General features: G+C 37.3%; 1 protein-coding gene across 5 annotated transcripts in view; it reads right to left on the bottom strand.

Moving 5' to 3' along the window:
- NALCN (sodium leak channel, non-selective) overlaps nt 1–24922 on the bottom strand; it is a 318959-nt gene that overhangs the window by 281039 nt on the left and 12998 nt on the right. For all 5 annotated transcript variants that reach the window (XM_077855055.1, XM_077855051.1, XM_077855050.1 and 2 more), the window contains exons 2-3: nt 18176–18322; nt 15018–15200 (exon numbers count right to left, since the gene is read on the bottom strand). In XM_077855055.1, coding sequence (XP_077711181.1) covers nt 15018–15200; nt 18176–18322 — 330 coding nt within the window. The remainder of the gene's footprint in view (nt 1–15017; nt 15201–18175; nt 18323–24922) is intronic.

Here is a 24922-nt window from a genome sequence, read left to right as displayed (position 1 = left end):
TGCTTCCAGCTTTAGTATATAATCCAAAATTGTAAGTCATATATATTAAGGTGTACAACTTGTTTTTTTAAAGGTATGCCACTTTATTTTTTTTAAGATTTTATTTATTTATTCATGAGACACACACACACAGAGAGAGAGAGAGAGAGAGAGAGGCAGAGACACAGGCAGAGAGAGGGAGAAGCAGGCTTCATGCAGGAAGCCTGACATGGGACTCGATCCCAGGTCTCCAGGATCACAACCTGGACTGAAGGCGGCGCTAAACCGCTGAGCCACCCGGGCTGCCCAAGGTGTATGACTTAGTTGTTGGTGTATGTTTACAACTCAATAGCAAAAAGAAATAAACAACTTGATTTTAAAAAGGCAAAGGACCTCAACAGACATTTCTCTAAAAAAGACATTTAGATGGCTAAGAAGTATATGAAAAGGCACTTGACTTCACTAACAATCAGGAAAATGAAAATCAAAACCACAATAAGATATCACTTCACATGTTAGGATTTATCAAAAAGACAACAGATGACAAATGTTGGGGAGGATGTGGAAAAAAGGGAACCCTTGTGCATTGTTGCAGAGAATGTAAATTGGTACACTCATTCTAAATTATGAAGTTCCTAAAAAATTAAAAACAGAACTACCTTATAATCCAGAATTCCCACTTCTAAGTATATATCCAAAGGAAAGTAAGTTAAGTTTTAAATACAAGAATGTAATCTCAAGTCCAATATACTCTGGTCTGTGTCTGCCATAACATGCATGTTTGCAGAAATGTATATCACAAAAATGAGAACAAATTCATGACCTGGGACGGGGTGGGGCCCAAGGGTGAAAATTCAATAAGATGATAAATTTAAAGCCTGGTTCAGGATAATAAGACTTCCTATTTAATTATATTTAACCCAAATCTGAGATGGCATTTGAACACTGAATATTAGTTTTAATAAGATATGAGGCTGCAATGATAATTTCCAGATAATGTTAGCATGACAGTATTACTAAAATCTGCATTATATTTGTGTTTAATCCAAGAATTCCTAAATTAAAAACAGAAAAACTGTATTTGATGTTAATTTTCAATTTTAAATTCTTACAGATTGAAAATTAAAACAACACTTTTAGTTTTAGTCAACAGCTCATCATCCAAATATTGATGGAAATCAGAAAATACTAGACGGGACTAAGAGTGTTTCAAAAACAACCTGGTCATAAATCAAATATTTTATTATTTAATGATTGCTGCAACTTTTAATATTTGAACTTTTAAAACCTTTGTTCATTTGGTGCTCAGTTCACTTGGTATGAATATATTCAGTCCACCTCTGTTCTCTTCATCATTAGACTCTGATATTGCAATGTCTACTGTCATGCTCATGATGTGAAATCCAAGTCTTAATTTATTAAATAACTTCAGAAAACAAAACTTTTATTCTAGGAAATGTCATGCTTTTGTTCATTCAAGTTGGAATCTCAAATCAACACATGGTGATTTATAATCCCAATGAATATTCAAAGATTGCCATTGCCCGAATGACCAATGCACACAAGCCCTGGGGTCATCCAAGGCCCTCTGGAGAATCATAGAATTCAAAACAGGGCTAGGCTGTGCTGAGAGTGAAGTTACAGTGGCACCTGCACAAAACCTCAAGTCCTCTGAGCTGACCTCCTGGTTTAGCTATCAATTTGGGGCACCTTGACATATCTAAACCTAATGCTCAGAGTATCTGGTCTAGCAATTTTGTGAAAGACCCAGATTATCTTCAAATTACAACTGAAATCTACTGGATGAGGCATGGAAGGTGCTCACTGTACCCATAAATCAACATCTTTTCCTAGTGGGCTGTGGATCACATACTACGGCCATGCTGCCTTTCCTGGGGCCCATGCTCACTGTACTCACAATAGGCTCTCGGTGTTTCTCTGAGTTTACTTGTTTCTTGGCAAATACATTAAGATTACTGTGGCTTTGATGGTTTCTTTCAAGTTCAAATCCTGAACTGAATTTCTCTTTTGTATTTCTACCCCAATTTTCTGTGAATTACCATATAAACTTCAGAAAGTTTTTTTCAAAGCTTCTTATAAAATCTGACAATAGCAACCAGCTGGCTGGTCAAGCGGCTAGCTGAAACTAAGTCTGCAGTGAGTTGAACAGTGTGCCCCCCAAATCCATGTCCAATCAGAACCTCAGAATGTGACCTTATATGGAAATAAGGCCTTTCGAAGATGCAATTAGTTATGATGAGGTCATGCTAAATTAGGGTAAGCCCTAAATCCAATGACTAGTATCCTTAAAAGAGGAGGAGAGGATACACAGGGAAACAAGAAGTTCATGTGAAGACAGGAGCAGAAACTGAAGCAATACAGCTACAAGCTGAGGAATGTCAAAAACTGCTAGGGGCCATCTAAAGTGAGGAAGACCAAGGAGAGGTTTGTTTTCCCCTTTCCCCTAGAATCTTCAGAAAGATCATGGGTCTGCTGACATTCTAGTTTTGGACCTGTGGCCTCCAGAACTGTGAGACAATAAATTTCTGTTGTTTTAAGCCCTTGTTTGTTGTTAGTATGGAAGAAGTAGGTAACTAATACAAACTCCAAAGTATTTGTGATCTCTGTTTAAAAGCCACTATGACAATGAAATCAGAGGAAAGAAGTCAGGCAATAACAAATTCTTTGAGAGCAGCGCTCGAGAAATTAATAAATGCATCCGCAGACAAACTTCCAAGCTCACTCCTGTCCTTTATCTCTTCACTATCAGGTGCATCGAACTGCATTTCCTCCCAAGACTTCTCCTCCAGATCCTAATGTAATCTGGCCAATCAGATATGCACTCTCAGAACTATGAACATTGACTTCTAAGGAGAAAGACAGAGATGGCCTGGAGCAATGTCCACAGTGTCAGCAGTGGTAGTATGTGGACCACACTGTTCACAGGTGTGACCTGAGCTGAGGTCATTGCAGCCCTGAGTGCAGAGCTTCCTGGAGTACACTTTTGAAGCTCAATTTCTCAGTGCCTCATTCACTCAATGTACCCAGGAGGTGTCCCTACCACTTTCTCAAAAAAAAAAAAAAAAGTACAGCCAGAATTTGTTTTTTTGTGTGTGTGTTTTGTTTTTTGTTTTTTGTTTTTTTGGGGTTTTTTTTGTTTTGTTTTTTTGGTCATAATGTGTCTAACACAAAGTATATGCTAAATAAACTACTATAAAGGTTAAGCAGTTGGCTTTAATTTGGGTAAGATCACGATGGGAGTTTTTTTGAATTTCCCAAATTTCCTAAGAAAACAAAGCAAGTGAGATAGCATAGAGAAACATATCCACAGACATAGTCTTGAATAAAACTAACTGATAATGTGTTCCAAAATGAAGATCAAACTATTGACAATAGTAATACCTACTCAAGACCCCAGTTTGGGGAAGGTGTAGAGGGAAATCATGCAGGGAAGTTGTGGCTGATCCAAGATTTTCACAGCACCAAAACTACTAACAAATACTAGCAAAACACTTAGTGGAAGTCTCAGAGAGTGAACCTGAGAATAAATGGTAAAATTCTTAGAAATGTAACATAGCAGTCTACAAAGAATATCCTAATCTTCCAGGTGGATCTAATAAAAACTCCTTTCTAGGAGACCAGAGACCCAAGCTAAAGAAAAATTCCTGGAGTAGAATCCAAATTGGCTAGGGCAGGAATGAGAGGGACAGAGGAGATCAAGGGTTTGATAAGAGGGCCAGCTGTCCAGAGGAGGCACAGCCCAGACCTGGGATGGTTGCTGTAAAGAGAAGCTATATATTTTACACTTCATGGTAACAACAGAGGAAGGAACCCTCAAACTGATAATGTATGGAAGTTACTCTACCCATTAAGCAGGAGAAACTCCATTTCAAATGAACAATAGCAAGAAAGGTAATAAAACAAAAGGATGATGATCAAGTCCTTATGAATATATCATAATCATATATTATGATTATACATAATATGTATGATCAAGTCCATATAAATATGTAGAAGAACCCAATAACATATAAAAATATAAGACACACAAAAAAGTAAACATACAAAGCAGATAAAAACTGTAGTAGAATATAACAAAGTTATCAAAAAAAAATTAAAAATAGATGCTACAAAAGTGCCACAAAACTGGAAACAGGGAAGCAAAGAAATGATGTCTAAATAACAGGAGACTGGAAAAAAAGACAGAGAAGTGTTCAGGAGATCATCAGAATTAGAAAGAAATGGAAAAAAATCATTTTAGATGGAGAAGTAAACTCAAAGGAACACCCGATTGAAAAGACAGCATGGGGAGTACATACAGTAAGGGAAACAGAATACAGAAGAAATAAAATGGAAAAAAATAAAAAACACATTAAGAAAATGATGGAAATAAATGACTAAAACATGATCTGGTGTAACTGGACTATAAAAGAAATCCTGAAGAACAATGAAGCAGAATAAAATAAAATAAATATCATGTGATGAGTATATCCCATAACAGTCAACAAAAGACACATTCTCATAATTCTGCTGAGTTCACTAATAAATGTAAAGACTCTCAATATTTAAGAGAAAAGATCACATCACATAGAAGGAAAAAAACATTCTCACAGCCAGATTTATACCAAAAACGATGAAGTAACATATTTAAGAACCTCAAGAAATGAAAATGTGAAACACCTTAAGAAATCTAGAAATAGACTGAAAAAAGTAGACTAAATAAATAAAAAAAAGAAAGAAAGGTAAAAGCAAAAATTAATGAGTGAGAATGAATGAATAAGCTAGTACTTTTTAAAAATCAGTAAGATAAGTAAAACAATTGGCTAATCTAAAATAAAATGAAGGTTATCTGGGCGGTTCAGTTGATTAAGTGTCTGCTTTTGGTTCAGGTCATGATCTTTGGGTTCTGGGATGGAGCCCTGAATGTCGAGTTCCTTGCTCTGTGAGGAGTCTGCTTCTCCCTCTCCCTCTACTGGCCCCACCATGCTCTCTCTCAAATAAACGAATAAAATCTTTAAAAAAAAATAAAGCAAAATGAAACAAAACAAAACAAACAATGCTAGCCAAGCCAGCTAAAAGAAAGTCTAATCTCACAAAAAATTCAAAATTCAGAGAAAATACAAACCAGAGAAATTAAAATTATTGTAAGCAATCTTCTGTTAATAAATGAAACAAACTAAATAGTGGATAACTTCCTAAGAAAGTATACTTCACCAAAGAGACTCCACAGACCAAGCAAGTCTCAACAGAACAACTTCCATAGAAGACACAGAAACAGAAAGGAGTCCTACCAAAAAAAAAGCACTAGGACCAGATGGTTTCATAGGAGATTTATACCAAACTTTTAAAGTTATAACAATTTAAAGATGATTCAGACTATTTTAGAGCATAGGAGTATATGCACACATGGAAAATCTAATATCAAAACCTGACGAAGATTAGACAAAATTAAAACAAGGAACAAAATAACAAATATCATCAAATAGCACATTAAACTAGAATAAAACTGTCATGACTCAACTCAGTGTTTTCTAGGAACGTAAGGATGGTTCAATATTAGGAAATCTACCCTATTATAAGAGCTTAAAAGAAAAATAATCAACAAATTTTAAAAGCTATTCATGATACAAAATTCAAAAATTGGAATATTCTCTTAATCTGATAAAATATATATTATTCAAACCCTAATCCTTCAAATTACTTAATAAGGAAATATTAGAGATGTTCTAAGGTTAAACAAAGATGTTCACTGCCTCTAATACTATTTGAAATTGAGCTAACCCAATTAAATAAGTGAAAGCAATTATAGGCATCTGAATTGAAAATAAAAAGACAAATCTGTATTTATTTCTATATGCTATAAAGATATGGAAATACCAAAAATATTAATGGAAAAACTACTATAAGTAATATAAGAATTTAGTAAATTTAGAAAAGTAGCAGGAAATAATATTAACATATAAAAGTCAAAAGTCTTCATTTAAAATAATAACAGCAAATTAGAATACTTAATAGAAGATAAGACTCCATATTGACAGCAAAAAGATGAAATAAATACCAAAATATAAACATTACAAAAAATGTGTAAAATGCATATAAGGAGAAGTATCAAACAGTCCTGTAAGACTCAACAGAATGGAAAGACAGCTTATGATTTGGAATAGGAAGAAGTGTGTGTGACCAAAAAAGCCATGAGCAAAGAAAAATGATAAATGCTTAAAGTAAATGCAATTTATGTCACAAAGAACTAATATTCCCAACACAAAAAATGCCTAAAACTTGAGTGAAAAATAGTAACAATTTGAAAATGGTCTTTGTATACCATCAGGTTCAACCTCACTCTGAAAAGGGAAATTTAAAACTACACCGTGTTACCATTTCTCAACCATCAGATTGGCAAATATCCAAAAGTTTTACAAACTATTTTGTGGTGACCATTTGGGGAAAGAGGCACCTGTGTACATCACTGGTCAAAGTCAAAATGGTTCAGAGAATATAGAGTATACATAAACTAATAACAGAACTACCAGGAAGCAATTAGCTATATCTAGAATGTAGAATGTTCTACAAGACTCATTTTCCCAATGGATCCAAAAAAAAATTTTTTTTTTTGCAGGATATGTGGGGCTGAGAACTAATTGGCATAAAGAGATTTAAACAGAATTTAAAAATATAACAAACACACTTTGTGAAGCTTGTTTGAATCCTGATTCAAAGAAGCTACCTTAATATAAAAAGAAATGTTTGAGACAATTGGGGAAATACCTCTATGACTTGGGTACTGGCATATATTAAGAAATTGTTAATTTTGCTAGATGCAATAATGGCATGATGGTTATGTTAAAAAGAATGTTTATCGCTCAGTAATGCATAAGGAGTTACTTCTGACATTTCAAATCTGAATTTTCAGATTTGCTCTAAAATGAAAAGAACTGGCCACTACTGATAACTGTTGATACTGAGTTACAGGGATTCATGACAACTATAACCTCTACTTCTGTGTAAACTTAAAATTTTCCATGATAAAAAGGGTTTTAGGAGGGAGGGGGAAGATGGCAGAAGAGTAGGGGTCCTCAATTCACCTGGTCCCACAAACTAGATACTAGTTACCTAGATAGCTTTTAAAACATCCTGAACACCAATGAATTCGATCTGAGATTTAAAGAGAGAACAGCTAGAATGCTATAGAGAGAAAAGTTTTCACTTCTAACAAGGGAAGAAGGTGAAAAAAAATAAAAAAGAATAAAGTGGGCAGTGCGAGGAGCAGGGCTAAAGTGGGGCAGTGAAAAGCCTCCAGGGCAGGAAAGCCCAGCCCTGGAGAAGCGGGAAATTTAAAAATCCACGCTGGAGTTTTCCCTGCCAGAAAAGTGCTCAGCAGGGAAATCGGGCACAGGACAGTGAGAACTCTCCTGTCACTGGGCGCCCCCAAGCTGTGCAGGTCAGCACTCCTGCGCCTCTGCCCCCCACCCCCCTACTGAGAGTCAGGCCAATGTGGACTGGGAGACTGTGGTTAGTTACTCTCGGGGAGCTGACTCCAGAGCTGGAGAGCTGGCCGCTGCAATTTTTTTCCTCTTTGTTTCACCTTGCACCTGGGAGAGGCAGGCTGCTAGGGAACAGAGGCTTCATGAGGTAAACAGCACACACACCTGAGAGCACAGCAGGCCCTCCCCCAGAAGACCAGCTGGAAGAACAGGGGAAGAGCAAGTACTTGACCAATAAGCCCTGGAAAGCTCCAGAACTGAGGGAAAATCAAGGGAAAATAGTATATAGACCTAGAGGGTCCCTTATTTTTCTTTTTTTGTTTCCTTTTCCATTATGACTTGTTTTTATATCTGACTAAAAATTTCCAATATTTTTGTCTTTTCCCACCTTAACTACAATATTTTATCAGCTCTTCATTTTTAATTTTTTTTCCTTTTTGACTTTCATTTTTCTACAATTACATGTCTTAGATATATTTTTCACTTCTGGATTCCCTTCAATGGATTCAGTTTAATTCTGGTACATATACGAAATATGGGCATTTGTTTTTTGGTTTTTGGTTTTCCTGCCTTGTTTTGTTTTACAATGGTGGAAGTTAGTACCCTCTAAAACACAACCAACATGCATTCAGAACCAAGTGGAATAATGTGTTGGTTCATTCTGTGAGATAATATTCTCTCTTCCTTCCTATTCTGCCCCCCTCTTTTATCTTGTTTATGTTTTTGTGTTCAGTATTGAGGCTTTATATAAGTATTGCTGGTTTATATAAATTTGGGATTGAGCATCTTCTAATATACAAAACAAAACACACTCAGAACTTAGAGGATCAAAAAATTAAGAAAAGAACCAAGAGGATCATCTTCTAGGACACCCCAGGTAGACTACATTCCCTCTCCACTACCACTTCCTCACTACCACCATCCCCCCTTTTTCCTCTTTTCTTTTTTCTTCTTATTTGTTTTTGTGTTTTTATTTTTATTACTTTGTTTTAAAATTTGTTTTTCACTTTAGCAGTCCTTTTATTTTGCTCTGTTCTTTTTCTTTTATTTTCTGGTCTCTAACCTCTTTGGAATCATCTAGGGTGTATTTTATTTAGGTTGTGGTTGATATTTTTGACTCAGACCGCTCATACAGCCACTCTGCACTGAACAAAATGGCTAGAAGGAAGAATTTATCACAAAAGAAAAAAACCGAAAACAATACTCTCTGCCACAGAGTTACAGAATTTGGATTTAAATACAATGTCAGACATTCAATTCAGAAGTACAATTATAAAGCTACTGGTGGCTCTGGAAAAAAGTGTAAAGGACTCTAGAGACTTTGTTACTGCGGAATTAAGATCTAATCAGACTGAAATTAAAAATAAATTAAACGAGATGCAATCCAAACTGGATGTCCTAATTGCTAGGGTTAATGAGGTGGAAGAGAGAGTGAGTGACATAGAAGAGAAGTTGATGGTAAGGAAGGAAGCTGAGGAAAAAAGAGAAAAACAATAAAAGCCCAAGAGAAAAGGCTTAGAGAAATAAGTGATAGCTGGAGAAGGAAGAATATATGTCTAATTGGGATTCCAGAAGAGGCTGAGAGAGAGAGAGAGGACCACAAAGTGTATTTAAACAAATCATAGCTGAGAACTTCCCAAATTGGGGGAAGGAAACAAGCATTCAGGTCCAAGAGATAGAGAGGACCCCCCAAAAAAATTCATAAAAACCATTCAACACCTCGACATTTAATAGTGAAACTTGCAAATTTCAAAGGTAAAGAAAAAATTCTTTTTTTTTTTTTTTTTTTTTATTTATGATAGTCACAGAGAGAGAGAGAGAGAGAGGCAGAGACACAGGCAGAGGGAGAAGCAGGCTCCATGCACCGGGAGCCCGATGTGGGATTCGATCCCGGGTCTCCAGGATCGCGCCCTGGGCCAAAGGAAGGCGCCAAACCGCTGCACCACCCAGGGATCCCAAGAAAAAATTCTTAAAGCAATGTGAAACAAGAGATCCTTAACTTATATGGGGAGAAATATAACATTAACATCAGACCTCTCCACAGAGACCTGGCAGGCCAGAAAGGGCTGGCATGATATATTCAGGGTCCTAAATGAGAAGAACATGAAGCCAAGAATACTTTATCCAGCAAGGCTCTCATTCAGAATAGAAGGAGAGATAAAGCGCTTCCACGATAGGCAGAAACTGAAAAAAAAACTGGATCTGCAAGAAATATTAAGGGGGACTATGTATAAGAAAGAGGGAGCCCAAAGAAACAATCCACAAAAACAGGGACTGAATAGGTAATATGATTGCACTAAATTCATATCTTTCAATAGTTACTCTGAGTAGTTACTCTGAACGTGAATGGGCTAAATGATCCCATCAAAAGATGGAGGGTATCAGACTGGATAAAAAAGCAAGACCCATCTATATGCTATTTACAAGAGACTCATTTTAGTCTTAAGGACACCTCCAGCCTGAAAATGAAGGGGTGGAGAACCATTTACCATTCAAATGGTCCTTAAAAGAAAGCTGGGGGTAGCAATCCTCATATCAGATAAATTAAAGTTTATCCCAAAGACTGTAGTAAGAGATGAAGAGGGACACTATATCATACTTAAAGGATCTATCCAACAAGAGGACCTAACAATTATGAATATTTATGCCCCTAATATGGGAGCTGCCAAGTATATCAATTAATAACCAAAGTAAAGACATACTTAAATAATAATACACTAATAGTAGGAGACCTCAAACGGCACTTTCAACAAATGACAGATATTCTAAGCAGAACATTACTAAAAAAAAACAAGGGCCTTAAATGATACACTGGACAAAATAGATTTCACAGATATATACAGAATTTTCCATCCAAATGCAACTGAATACACATTCTTCTCAAATGCACATAGAACTTTCTCCATAATAGACTACATAGTGGGTCACAAATCAGGTCTCAACTGATACCAAAAGATTGGGATTGTCCCCTGCATATTCTCAGACCACAATGATTTGAAACTTGAACTCAATCACAAGAAGAAATTTGGAAGAAACTCAAACACATGGAGTTTAAAGAGCATCCTACTAAAAGATGAATGGGTCAACCAGGAAATTAGAGAAGAATTAAAAAGATTCATGGATGCTAATGAAAATGAAAATACAACTGTTAAAAACCTTTGGGATATAGCAAAAGCAGTCCTAAGAGGGAAATACATTGCAATACAAGCCTCCCTCAAAAGATTGGAAAAAACTCAAATACACAAGCTAACCTTGCACCTAAAGGAACTGGAGAAAGAACAGCAAGTAAAGTCTACACCAAGCAGAAGAGATAATAAAGATTTGAGCAGAACTCAATGAACCAGAGACCAGAATAACTGTAGAATAGATCAACAAAACCAGGAGTTGGTTCTTTGAAAGAATTAATAAGATAGATAAACCCCTAGCCGGCCTTATTAAAATGAAAAAAGACTCAATTTAATAAAATCACAAATGAAAGAGGAGAGTCACAGCCAATACCAAGGAAATATAAACAGTTTTTAAAATGTATTATGAGCAGCTATATGCCAACAAATTAGGCAATCTAGAAGAAATGAATGCATTTCTGGAAAACCACAAATTACCAAAACTAGAACAGGAAAAAATAGAAAACCTGAACAGATGAATAAACAGCGAGGAAATTGAAGCAGTCATCAAAAACTTCCCAAGACACAAAAGTCCAGGGCCAGATGGCTTCCCAGGGGAATTCCATCAAATGTTGGCAAATTGAACACCAATAAAAAATAAATTTATTATTAAAAAAAGAAGAAACAATACTTATTCTACTAAAGCTGTTTTGAAAGATAGAAAGGGACAGAATACTTCCAAACTCATTTTATGAGGGCAGCATCACCTTAATTCCAAAACCAGACAAAGACTCCACCAAAAAGGAGAATTATAGAATAATATCCCTGATGAACACAGATGCAAAAATTCTCAACAAGATACTAGCCAATAGGATCCAACAGTACATTAAGAATATTATTCACCATGACCAAGTAGGATTTATCCCCCGGATGCAAGGGTGATTCAACACTTGTAAAATAATCAACATGATAGATCACATCAAGAAGAGAAAAAAACAAGAACCATATGATCCTCTCAATAGATACAGAGAAAGCACTTGACAAAATACAGCATCCATTCCTGATTAAAACTCTTCAAAGTGTAGGGATGGAGGGAACATTCCTTAGTATCTTAAAAGCCATTTATGAAAAGCCCACAGTGAGTATCACTCTCAATGGGGAAAAACTGAGAGCCTTTCCCCTAAGATCAAGAACATGGTAGGGATGTCCATTCTCACCACTGTTATTCAACCTAGTGCTAGAAGCCCTACCCTCCACAATCAGAAAACAAAAAGCAATAAAAGGCATTCAAATTGGCAAAGAAGTCAAACTCTCCCTCTTCGCAGATGACATGATACTCTACATAGAAAACCCAAAAGACTCCACCCCAAGATTGCTAGAACTCATACAGCAATTCAGCAACATGGCAGGATACAAGACCAATGCCCAGAAATCAGTTCCATTTCTATACACCAACAATGAGACTGAAGAAAGAGAAATTAAGGAGTCAATCCCATTTACAATTGCATCTAAAAGCATAAGATACCTAGGAATAAACCTAACCAAAGAGGTAAAGGATCTATACCCTACAGAACACTTCTGGAAGAAATTGAGGAAGACACAAAGAGATGGGAAAACATTCCATGCATATGCATTGGAAGAATAAATATTGTGAAAATGTCTATGCTACCCAGGGCAATTTACAGGTTCAATGCAATCCCTATCAAAATACCATGGACTTTCTTCACAGAGTTGGAACAAATAATCTAAAGATTTGTGTGGAATCAGAAAAGACCCCTAATAGCCAGGGGAATATTGAAAAAGAAAACCAATGCCGGGGGTATCACAATGCCAGATTTCAAGCTGTATTACACAGCTGTGATCATCAAGACAGTATGGTACGGACAGAAAAACAGATGCATAGGTCCATGGAACAGAATAGAGAACCCAGATATGGGCCCTCAACTCTATGGTTAATATTTGACAAAGCAGGAAAGAATATTCACTGGAAAAAGGACAGTCTATTCAATTAATGATGCTGGAAAACTAGACATCCACAAACAGAAGAATGAAACTAGACCATTCTCTTATACCAGACACAAAGATAAATTCAAAATGGATGAAAGATCTAAATGTGAGGCAAGCATCCATCAAAATCCTAGAGGAGAACACAGGCAATAACCTTTTTGAACTTGGCCACAGTAACTTCTTGCAAGATATATCTATGAAGGCAAGGGAAACAAAAGCAAAAATGAACTATTAGGACTTAATCAGGATAAAAAGGTTCTGCACAACAAAAGAAAGCATCAACAAAAATAACAGACAACCTACAGAATGGGAGAAGATACCTGCAAATGACATATCAGATAAAGGGCTAGTATCCCAGATCTATAAAGATCTATAAAGAACTTATTAAACTCAACAGCAAAGAAACAAACAATCCATTCATGAAATGGGCAAAAGACATATGAACAGAAATTTCACAGAGGAAAACCTAGACATGGCCAACAAGCACATGAGAAAATGGCTCTGCATCACTTGCCATCAGGGAAATACAAATCAAAACCACCATGAGATACCACCTCACGCCAGTGAGAATGGTGAAAAGTAACAAGACAGCAAACAACAAATGTTGGAGAGGATGTGGAGAAAGGGGAACCCTCTTGCACTGTTGGTGGGAATGTGAACTGGTGCAGCCACTCTGGAAAACTGTGTGGAGGTTCCTCAAAGAGTTAAAAATAGAACTGCCCTATGACCCAGCAATTGCACTGCTGGGGATTTACCCCAAAAATACAGATGCAGTGAAACGCCGGGACACCTGCACTCCAGTGTTTATAGCAGCAATGGCCACAATAGCCAAACTGTGGAAGGAGCCACGATGTCCTTCAACAGATAAATGGTTAAAGATGTGATATATAGAGCAGCCTGGGTGGCTCAGCAGTTTAGCGCCGCCTTCAGCCCAGGGTGTGATCCTGGAGACCCGGGATCGAGTTCCACGTTGGGCTCCCTGAGTGGAGCCTGCTTCTCCTTTTGCCTGTGTCTCTGCATCTCTCTCTCTCTCCTCTCTGTGTATTCTCATGAATAAATGAATAAAATATTAAAAAATATGTGATATATATATATATAGGAATATTAAGTCAGCCATCAGAAGAGACAAATACCCACCATTTGCTTTGATGTGGATAGAACTGGAGGGCATTATGCTGAGTGAAATAAGTCAATTGGAGAAGGACAATCATATGGTTTCACTCATATGTGGAATATAAGAAATAGTGAAAGGGACTATAAGGGAAAGGCGGGGAACCGAGTGGGAAAAATTAGAAAGGGAGACAAACCATGAGATACTCCTAACTCTGGGGAACAAACAAAGGGTTGGAAGGGGAGGTCAGTGGGGGATTGGGGTAACTGGGTGATGGGCACTGAGGAGGGTACTTGATGATATGAGCACTGGGTGTTATACTATATGTTGGCCAACTGAACTTAATAAAAAATGAAAAATAAATAAATTTTAAGAATAAAAAAATAAAAAGATTTTTAAAAGGTAAAAATGAAAAGAGTAATGCATTGACTGTGATCCCTCTCTTTTAAGAATAACACACAATGAATTACATATAAACAAAATCACTGAGCCATGAGTAACTTCATGTTATGCATCATCTCATTAGATTCTTAAAATCCTAGTACAAAATAAAGCCCTTTACCACCAAAATTATGTAACTAGAGATGCTGATACAGCCAGTAAAGGAAAGCTAAGATTTGAGCCAAATCTATCATTTGTAAACCCTTATATCCATACTGCTATTTCCTTATACCAATGGCTCCCTAAATAGCATAATTTCAAATACTTTAGAGAGACAGTATCATCTATATATTTTTATCCTCTGTGTGAAGGTTAGTAGTATATAGAAGGGATATCCTCTGACAGAACTTTTCTTCCTTTGCTTTTTCCTTCTTTTCCTTTTTCTTGTTATTTCTTATCTCTCCATAGTGCCAATTGCATGCCATACCTTCCTCTTCTTATACTCCTGCTTTCCACATCATGTCCTTTCTTTTCACTCCTTTATATCTTTAGAACACTTCAGGTTAATGACATCCTGAATATCGTCACATTGTAATTTGATCATATAACATTTATTCTGCATCCCATAAATTCACAGGTGCCAAGCTTGGGCCAACCACAGTGCCAGGGCCATGAGTTCACCTGTAGGTGACATAACTGACCCTACTCTGGCCATGAAGCTGGCCAGTCGGACTATCTTCCTCCTTCCTGGATATCCCAAGGCTTTGTGTCTTACACAATTTATTTGACGTTTTAAATATTCTTATACATCATATTTTCACCAATTCTGGAGTTATGCCCTATTTTTAAAAACCTCAGTATGGATAAAGAGATGTTTTGTTTTGTTGAAATTAATATGAAAATATTATTAAACTAATTTAGATTTTTAGTGCATTTTGTTTACAGGACACTCACCTTGACAATACCCCGGATGTGCATTTTTGCTATCATCTCTGCTGTGTAGAGAAACATCAGTAAAGTATCCAGAGTAAAAGTCACATACTGAAGAGGGGGGTAGTGTTCGAACGTCATGGGTGTGTTCATACAGACAGAAATGACGCTGATGATGGCACAGATGCGCAGCAAAGAGTGAACCCACTGGAAAAAAAAATGGTCCAAAGTTATCCTTTGACACAATAAAATGAGATCTTAAACTTGTGTTATAAACCACTCTATTTGGAAAATGTGATATTGAAATTAAAATATCTCACCGGCATGGAGAAGGGAAAGTAGGAAACTTATGTCTGTTAAGTGCATACAACGTGCTAAATATTTTCACATATTTTACATCATTTAATACTGAAAGCAGCCTAATTTCCACATGAACACACTAAAATGGGAAGGTTAAAAGTCTCTTAAGACTTTTCTGTGCTCCTGGAGTTATTGAGAGCCAGGGCCTTGTTGTGAACTTAGGCAGGCTACTGCAATGCCTCTGATCTCTCCAAGGCATCGGACCACAACATAAGGAGATTCTGATCCCATTAAAACAGGAGAGTCAGTACCTTACTTATATAGAAATGTTATGTGCTATTTATTACTTTTATACTTTTTATATATTGGGTGCACCTAGAATTGGAAACTTATACTTACCATAACTTCCCTGGTAGCTAGCACAGTGGCCTATCCTCGTGGATTGCCCATGTTTTTAAGAATGACTTGATATATAGCACTTCCCATGTGTCAGGCTTTCTTTCCATTTGTATGTTATATGTAGCATTCTCAAATAAAACAACATACTTCAAAAATCTGACCACATTCCACATTCTCAAAAGATAATAAATGGACTTTCTTCCACATTTTAGAGAACATTTTGTAGAAATTTAGCCCTGATAGCTTTTCTAAAATCCCAAAAAGTGTTTGTGCAGTTCTAAGAGTGCACATGTTGTCTGAAGATTTTCCTTAACTTCAACATAAAGATAAACATGTATAGGCATGTGTTTGTGTGTGTGCATATACGTGTGTATGTGCAGGAAATACGATCCCTCATGTAGAATATTTTATTATAAAAACTAACACCTAAGCTAAAAAATTAGTAAATGGCATCTGCATGCTACCCCCACAAAATTTATATTACTAGTTAATTAGAACACAATTCTTAAACATAATTTATTTTTTTCTTAAACATAATTTAAATGTGTTATTTATTGATTATGCTGGATATATCTGCAGTCATATTAATCCTCTAACATTATACTCCCCCTGAAAGAGATGTCACAGTTTCATGGTATATGTCTTCTCAGCTGTGCAAGCTAGAAGCATTCATGATGAAAAATTGAAGACTGTCAAGAACTTTGAGGAGATTCAGACACTTGTAGGCTAGTGAGTGGGTTATAATATTAATCTGACAGTTATAATATTTGCATGAAGACATAATGTCATTAATTCTATACCATGTAAGTCACTGATGACTCAATTCATTTTAAGGGTTGATGCACTTTTCATGCAATTTGGAAGACCTTCAATAAAGTGCAAATTTAGCTTGATCTGGATCTCCAACACAAAGGATCTAATTACACAAAAGAGCTTCAAAAGATGGGCTCTTCCACAACAAATCTATTTTGAATTTAAAGAAAGAATCCTAATTAAACATTAATCATTTTAGTTACTGCTTCCATGGCTATATCTATAATGGTACCTCTTGGAGGTTCTCAGAAAGCCTTATATTTGGTGGGCACTCAGAAAAAGTTAGTGAATGCTTTATTTTCCATCTTGATCCATTTTCTAAACATGAATGACAGACCTACTATGGGTAAGAAATTATGTAGGGCTCTGGGGCCACAAATATGTTAAATATGTTTCTGACTCATCACTACTTAGCAGTCTGATATGCATAATATACATTTATATTTATATGTAACACAGATTTTTACTTACATACAAATGTAAAAATAGGAAAAGTGGAAAGAGAAGAGGTTCATTCTGCATGTTGTGGAGAGGGTTAAATGAGGAACCATTCAGAGGCTGACAGGAGTGGGCTGACATTTGAGCCAGCCCTTAATGGGTCAGGAGGACTTGACTCATCAGAGGCTGGGGAAGGCCTCTGGGCAGGGAAGCAACGTGAACTGGCTGGATGTCTTGGAGGAACGGGAAGACGCTGATGAGGCTCAAGTGGCCAGTGTGCAGATCCAGGAAAGCACAGTTGCTCTGCTGGCGGTTAGATCCAGATTATAAAAAGTCCTCATTGTACTGCTAACACATTTTAATTTGCAATGTAGGTAAGAGAGATGTTTCAATGACTGTACAGAAGGGCAATGTGAACAGAAACGGGAATGCAGGAAGAAATGTGAGCATGCTGGACACATAGTGTGAAAGGCAGAATGGATGGAGAAGACCGCAAAGGGCCAGGAACATGGGCAGGTGATCTTTATCCTGGTCAAGGGAAAGACCATGAGTGTGAGGGTAGCAGTTCATTTCCTTACTTCAGCCTCTGCTGTGTGTTCGGTCCTGAAGTGGAGCCCATCCGCTGTGGTAGGGCTGAGCTTCCAAGACCTGTGGACATGCCATCTCACCTTCTGGCTGCTACGCTCTCTGTTCAGTGATACTGTCCTAGATGTTCGCCTCAAGTTCTCATTAGCTTCATCAGGCAGAGAAGGTGCCAGAATTCTTCAGAGACACTATCCACTATCTCATTAACTTTTACTTTTACTCAAACCTTGTGACTCAGGAGGTGACCTTTCATTCCAAACATTTGATTATCGCCTCACACATTTGTGCATGCTCAGATCTCTAAGTAAAGGAAACATGATAGAACAGATTACTCATCTGGGACTCCAGCTTTGGATCAGTCTGCGAAGTGGCATTATCACTGCATGGCATGACTCTGAGAACAGCATGTGCAGTGGGGGGAAGGAGGGAGCAGACCACCTAGCAGACCTTCCTATGTGAATAACTCCCGGTGGTACCTCTTTATTTCATCTGAATTATTCTCCACTTCCAGACTCTGAGACTCATCCATATTCTACTGCACCTCAAACAGTCATTTCAAAGCCAAAGGGATGTGATTTTTGAATTATATGTATCAAATTTCCTTTATATCAGCATGTGCTTCTCCACTCTTCAAAAAAGAAACTTACTGGCTTATTAATCCAGAGTATGTCAGCGTTGTCGGACAGAGATTCGTCGGGACCAAAGTCAGTAACTGGCTGGGCCTCCACCCTGGAGCTCTGCTTCCTTTTGAGCATGCTGAAGTTAGCTTTGGTGAGCAAGTACAAAACTGCAGTCTGGAGGAAGAAAGGCAGTTCTGTTAGTCACCTAAACCATCTTTACCCTGAGCACTTCAAAAACGGAGTCCCCCGTGTATCCATATGCATTCATTAATTATACACATGTTCTACTACACAGAATATAATAAACGCATGCAAGAAGAAATTATAAAAGGGTAAGATAAAAATATCAATCCAAGTTGAGCTTTTTTTCCTCTCAACCCAATGGATCATCCTGTGCACTGCCTAAACAGTTTGCCTGCCCGTGTAGAGAGCACTAGTCTAGTCTAACTGGGGTAGAATAGCTTTGCCTTTTTGAATATATATATTAGTAGAACATTTTTTGAGTCCTAGAGCCGTCTCTACTTAGAGGCGGTCTGTGCCAGGTTACCGATCCACTTGAAATACTAGGATCTTCCCTCAGAATTTCCCCCAGGGTTAATTCAATGTGACACTCACAAATGTCTATTTCCAATGATAGTTTCAAACAGAATTGCCAATTTTGTCCTTGACGTAGAGGATATGGGGCAGAACCTGTTCTAAATGTTTTTTTTTTCTTTTTTTCTTTTTTCTTTTATAAATGCTGGGGTTGCTCCAGTTCTTCCAGTTACCTTGAAGTAAATCTAAATCTCACCAGAGAGATAAGATGCCTGCTTGTGATATAATGGAGAAGAGACACAAAGGCAGGTGGCTCTGGTTACCCTGAGTCCACAGACAGATTTAGTTGACTAACACCTGGATTAGTCTCAAAGGAAAGGAGCAAGGCTACAGTTTTTTGGGTATATACTATATCTGGGACACTTAGCAATGGTATTTTACGTAAATCTTTACCACTGACAATAGACAGGAAAACATCTTGTCTTTTCCTGCCAGCTGAGAAATTCCAGCCTCAGGGTGGTTAAGAACTCAACCAAGGCTACTCCAGCAAACTTGAATCATAAAAGAATCTACATCTGACTACAAAGTCCAAGCGTTTGCCAGGGACCAAACGGATTCTGAGGACTGATCAGAATTTCACAAGGCAGATAAAGAGAAGGAAGAGGTCCGGGCAGCTCACTGCTGTGGAAATGCCAAGTCAGGAAAACACAGTAGTTTTGCCACCATGAAGGTGCACTGGCTCTCCTACCTGAGGCTACTTGGGGCTAGACACCGAACTCTAACCAAAGGACAATGAGGACCATTCAGTTCTCAAAGGAATGCAAGAACTAGAATGTGTTTGTAGTATCTGTAAATTTACGCAGGTGCAATTTTCACCGGGAAAGAGAACAAGCCCCAGCAGCTCAGAACAAATCAGCTTGGACTTTGATTCTCTGTGTTTGGGTGCCTCCTTCTATGTCCAGGCTCTCCTTGAGGTACCTAGGTAGGTGTGTCTGCCCAGCCCTCTGATTCCCAGAAGAAATCAAGCTAATTGGCTTTAAGATGTGGTAGGTGTTTCTACACTATCTTACCCAGAATATTGGATTTGAATATGGGCTTTGCAGTAGGCTGCACTAATTAATTTTATTTTACATAATTGGAGTTAGGGACTCTTGACATCGATATGTAAATATATGCAGAATATTCAAATTATGCTTATTCTCTGATTTACTATGGAGGGAAACATCTGGTGGCCTCAATTTGGGATGCTTCTTGAATGACAGTCTCCTATGTATATGAAAATGGGATACAGAATCTTTTAGAAATCCTTCAAAAATGATACAATACAAAGGAAATAAAGACTGGTTGTACAAAGTTGTTCAAAGATGATACAAGGACATTTTATAGACCTAGCCACCAACCATAATACCTTTTTCACTATGCCAGTGAAGAGACTTATCAATGGCCATTTATTGCTCTTATGATCTGGCCATAAGTTATAGTCTGAAAAATTTTTGATATATGAATGTTATACCTTCATATATGAATCCCATGCCCCTTTTATTATAAACATCCCAATTGAAGCAAAGCCGATTTTTGATTATTGTTTTGTTTATCTAAAGAAGTAGACATCCAGAATTATTTTTTATTAAATCCCTATGCTAGCTATTTTGACCCACCAAAATCACACATGATGAATAATATTGTCATACACTTTGACCCTAATTTTACCTACTGTGAAAATGCCACCAAATTAAACAGTGCCCAAGAAAACTATGTGTTCAAACTTCCATGGAACCTAGTTAATACACACATACACTAAAACTCAACAACTTGCTCCTGAATCACTGAAATCTTGGCTGATTCAATAATATTAAACATTATGTTAAGCACCCAAGTAGTAAAGTAAATTCAAATTACATATGAAGAACTCAAAATTAATTTGAGGCAGTTGATTATAAAAATTTTCCTTTCTACACAGAAATATGATTTTACACATTCATTCATGTTGAATCAATAAAACTGAGTACAGCAAACCTATTATTCCCCTGATAAAGACTAGCAGGGATATTTAAGTATCCTAGGAAAGCTGACTATTTTGATAGGAAATTGCTTCTGTGTATCGTAGCCTTATCACTATGATGTATTTATAACCCAATATATTTTTTTTCTGTTTACAGAAGTGCGCTTCATAAGGCAGTACACTAAATTTAAAAAGCAAGGCTTCCAGTAGTTTTTCCACCCTTATTTAAAGTAGTTGCTATTTAAATGGCTCAATAATGGGAGAAGGCTACACAGTTATAGTATATTCATTGATAAATCTTTTACTTGGAAACAGCTAATGGCAACGCCAAGAGAAAAGATATTTTGGTTCACTGCTCCCTTTTATATGGTTACAATCCAGTTTTATACTCTGTGATAGCAACGTTTTACTTCTATCAGCATACACTTTCCTTAGGACATTCCAGTTCTCACTTGACCAACTGCAATTAATATACTCAGTTTTCTTTAATTGCGAAGTGCTTGCAACACTTAGGGTCATTTATTCTCCTTGTAACCCTCTTGGGTTTGCATTAAACTCTTTTGAATCTTCTATCTTCTAAATGATGGTTTACAGTATGTCCTTTACCTGTTGTCCCTTGGGTCTGTCCTCTGTACTTAATCCCTTAAATGAGCATCTGTTCCTACAGTTTCCATCACCATCTGTTGGCGTCTGGCTCCTGACTTGTCCATCTACACTGCTGCTTCACCCTCAGATACATGCCGTACCAGCACCATCACCACTTGAAACTCAACAGGACAGGTGGTTATCAGTCCGGCATTCTCCTTCACCCTTTCCTCTCAATTCTCAGATCCTACTGCCCTGAGCTCTTCGGGTCCTTGAGTGCAGATGCTCACATGTGCAGAAGGACTACATAGATTCTGTGTCCTCATGAACATGGCCTTCTGCCTAAGCCCCCATTACTAGAATCCTTGCTCAGCCATGGACTTCGGGTCTGGATTGCCACCAACATCAAGCTTTCTAGTATGTCCTGTCCTTTTTATCAGAAATCAACTTCCCAGAACATTGATCTGATCTCTCCTATAACACAGAAAACTTCAGCCTATCCCTTCGTTTATCATTCATTCATTCACACAGAAGAGACGGCATATCTACTTCGGTATTAGGCATTGTGACATATGCTGGGTACACACCAGGAATAGCAAAGGCATTTGGAACTCACAGACTGCCTGCCTTTGTGACTTTGTGTTGTAAAGACACTCTGCCCTACCCAGTTTTACTTGGATTTCCAGTCATACTCAAACCTACACGCTCCACTTGAACTAGCTAAGCGTCCCATCACCCCCTTACACAATTTCTCGGTAACTTCCGATCCTTTATTCCAGCTGTGTCCTCTTCGTGGTCTGCTACCAATCCCACATCAGTTCTTTATATCCCCTAGCTTAACTCATGCAGAGTTTTTAAAAGGAAATTAAGAAAACAAAATGTTCAATACTATCCTTTGGGCTCCTCACCCCAAGCTTTATTGTCAGGTCTTTGGAAGAGGAGCCTTCGTTGATAGCAGAAGTTTCTCATTCATCCATGCTTGCATAACATGCATTCATTCAAAAAAAATTGATCCAACTATTGTGTTAGTTGATATGAATTTAGCAGTAACAAAACATACTTGGTCTCTTTTCTCCTAGAATTCCAATGCCCTATGCTCTTGACACAGGCAACAACATGTTTAATTAAAGGCAGAACAGCTGATTAATTAAAGGAGAACCTCTCGCCAATGCATACTCATCCTTCAAATCCCATCTAATGGTATTCTTATTTTTTCACTACTTACTGCTAGTTCTACACTACCTCCCTGGGCAAGTGGTATTTATTTAACAGTTGATTCCCAACATGCACCTGTATATGCACTGTCAGACATGATGAGATTCACGTGACAAGCCAGGACAGCTGACTACTGGTCTCTTCCTAGATCTCATATACCTATATCTTAAATTAAATGAAAAAAATTATTTTATTTTCATTACACAAGCAATGCAGGATAATTATGAAAAAAAAACATAAAAACAAAATGAGGAACAAAGTGAAAGCCATCCGGAATTCCACTTCTAAGAACTCAATTGTTTTTGCAAAGTATCTGTTGAGTGCATATATTGTGGTAGCCCCAGGGCAAAGTGCTGCAGACAGAGCAATAATCGAATATACTCCCTCTCCTCATGACACTTCTTTAGCTGGGGCACTTATTCTCCAATGGCATATGGACGGTACCTCTACTATTTTCTTTTTCATATATATTTTTCCATGCATATATTTATTTTAAAATGGCTGCATAAACACTGTCTTGTAACCAGCTGGTTTTTTCCTTCATTTAGGAGTAGCTTATGAACATCTTACTCTGTCAATAAATATGCATGCATAAAAAATCCTAACTGTAAATAAACACTACCTTCAAACATCTGCCTTTCCTTGTCTTTCTTGTCTCTTAAGTTCATTTACATCATTATATGTGCAAGGCCTTGCCAGGTAAACAGATAAAAACACATCTTTCTAGGTTAGGTATCAACATTGAATTTACAGGTGAGAAAGGTATCACCACATATTTTGGAAGACAACTGAATTTGATGTTATCAAAATTTTTGAGCATTACAATCTTATTTCTTATTTCAAGTATCTCTATTTCTCTTTTTTGTTGTTGTTTTGTTTAAATGGCTGCAGAACCCGAAACAACAAACCACTGATATCCATATTTGAACAAGTTTTCTGCCTTTTTCCATATGCATATTTAAATATTCCGTTGTACTTCAGCACATCATAATAACAGTTTGAAGACAAAGGGGATGTTTATTCCTGATGCTGGAACTGCCAAATGCCATTATTTCTGTAAATACAGACTCTACATTTTGGCTGGCCAAATATCCTTCCCAACAGAAGGGGTCCATTCAGAACAAATGAATATAGCATCACGCATTTTATGCCATGCTTGAATTAGGGAACAAACCCCGCTATTTTGGTCTTTTTTTTCTGTGATCCAAAATCTGCCCTGCCTCATGCTTATCCACCCTGTCCACTCATCCTTCCTCTGATCCCAGGACACAGTGGAGCCCCACTGCACCTCCTCTGCCAGCTGAGTGTCCTCTCATTCCATCTTGAATGGCTGAAACTCCTCCCTAGTTCAGCAAGCCCAGAACTAGGTTCTTGGTTCTCTGCTTTGGGAAACAAAGGTCAAAGATCAGTGTTCTGGACTGTCTCAGCAATCCACGGCCACCTCTGTGAGCTCACCCCTTATAGCCTCTGTAGCCTCATACGTAGCACTTTCCCACCCATACTCCAACGGCCCAGCATCCCTTGCTTAGTGGTGCTCAATAATTGCCTTTGATCTTAATAATCAAAACTGTTTCAGGAAAAGTGTTACAGACATAATTTGATATGAAGCTGAATGTATACTTTCCAGTCTGAATGCTTTACAAAGAAGAAAACAATCCTCAAACACACATATATACATACATACATACACACACACACACAGAGAAATCTACAGGAAAAAAAAAACCCACAATAGTGTGATGAAATGATTTGGAAGATAAGGATTATGAGGTCATCAGTAGATTTCCTCTCAAAATCCATCAACTGCCATGTAAAAACAGACTCCTTCCAACAATGTTTACTGAGGGTTTGCCAGGTAGCAGGCCTTGTTCTAAGTACATCGTGCATCATGTCATTCCATTCTTACAAGGACCATTTCACAGATGAGGGAGTTTAGGCACAGAGGTGAGTCAGGGATAGATATTAACCAAGACAATGTGGCTTACAGAACTATTAAATTTAAAATTAACTGTAAGAGTGGTAATAAAAAGAAAACTACTTTTTCAACATAGTCTCATCATACAACCTAGTGATTATAAACTCTCTTGGCATCAATTATTTTTTGTGAAAATAGTGCAGACATTTCTATTTTTTCTATTTCTATTTTCTTAATCCATTTGTATTATATGATTCATTTTATGGTTCATTCGAGTCACACGTTTATAAAAATGTGGGTTTTTTTTTTTTTCCTGGCAAGAATTTTAAAAAGTCTCATTGAATCTATCTAAATGTCATTTTCAGGTTTCTGAAGTCATTATTCATTATCCAGTCTTTTTCCTCGAGGGTGATTTCTAGAAATGTTCTATTATGCTTTTATCATCTTTTCTCTAAATTTCAAAAAAAAAATGAGAAAAAAAGCATTTACCAACTCTCATTTGATAATCTTACATCTCATAGGA

The sequence above is a fragment of the Canis aureus genome, chromosome 17, assembly GCF_053574225.1.
Source record: "Canis aureus isolate CA01 chromosome 17, VMU_Caureus_v.1.0, whole genome shotgun sequence".
In the NCBI taxonomy this organism is placed as follows: Eukaryota; Metazoa; Chordata; class Mammalia; order Carnivora; family Canidae; genus Canis; species Canis aureus.
This window is presented reverse-complemented; position numbering and strand designations above follow the sequence as displayed.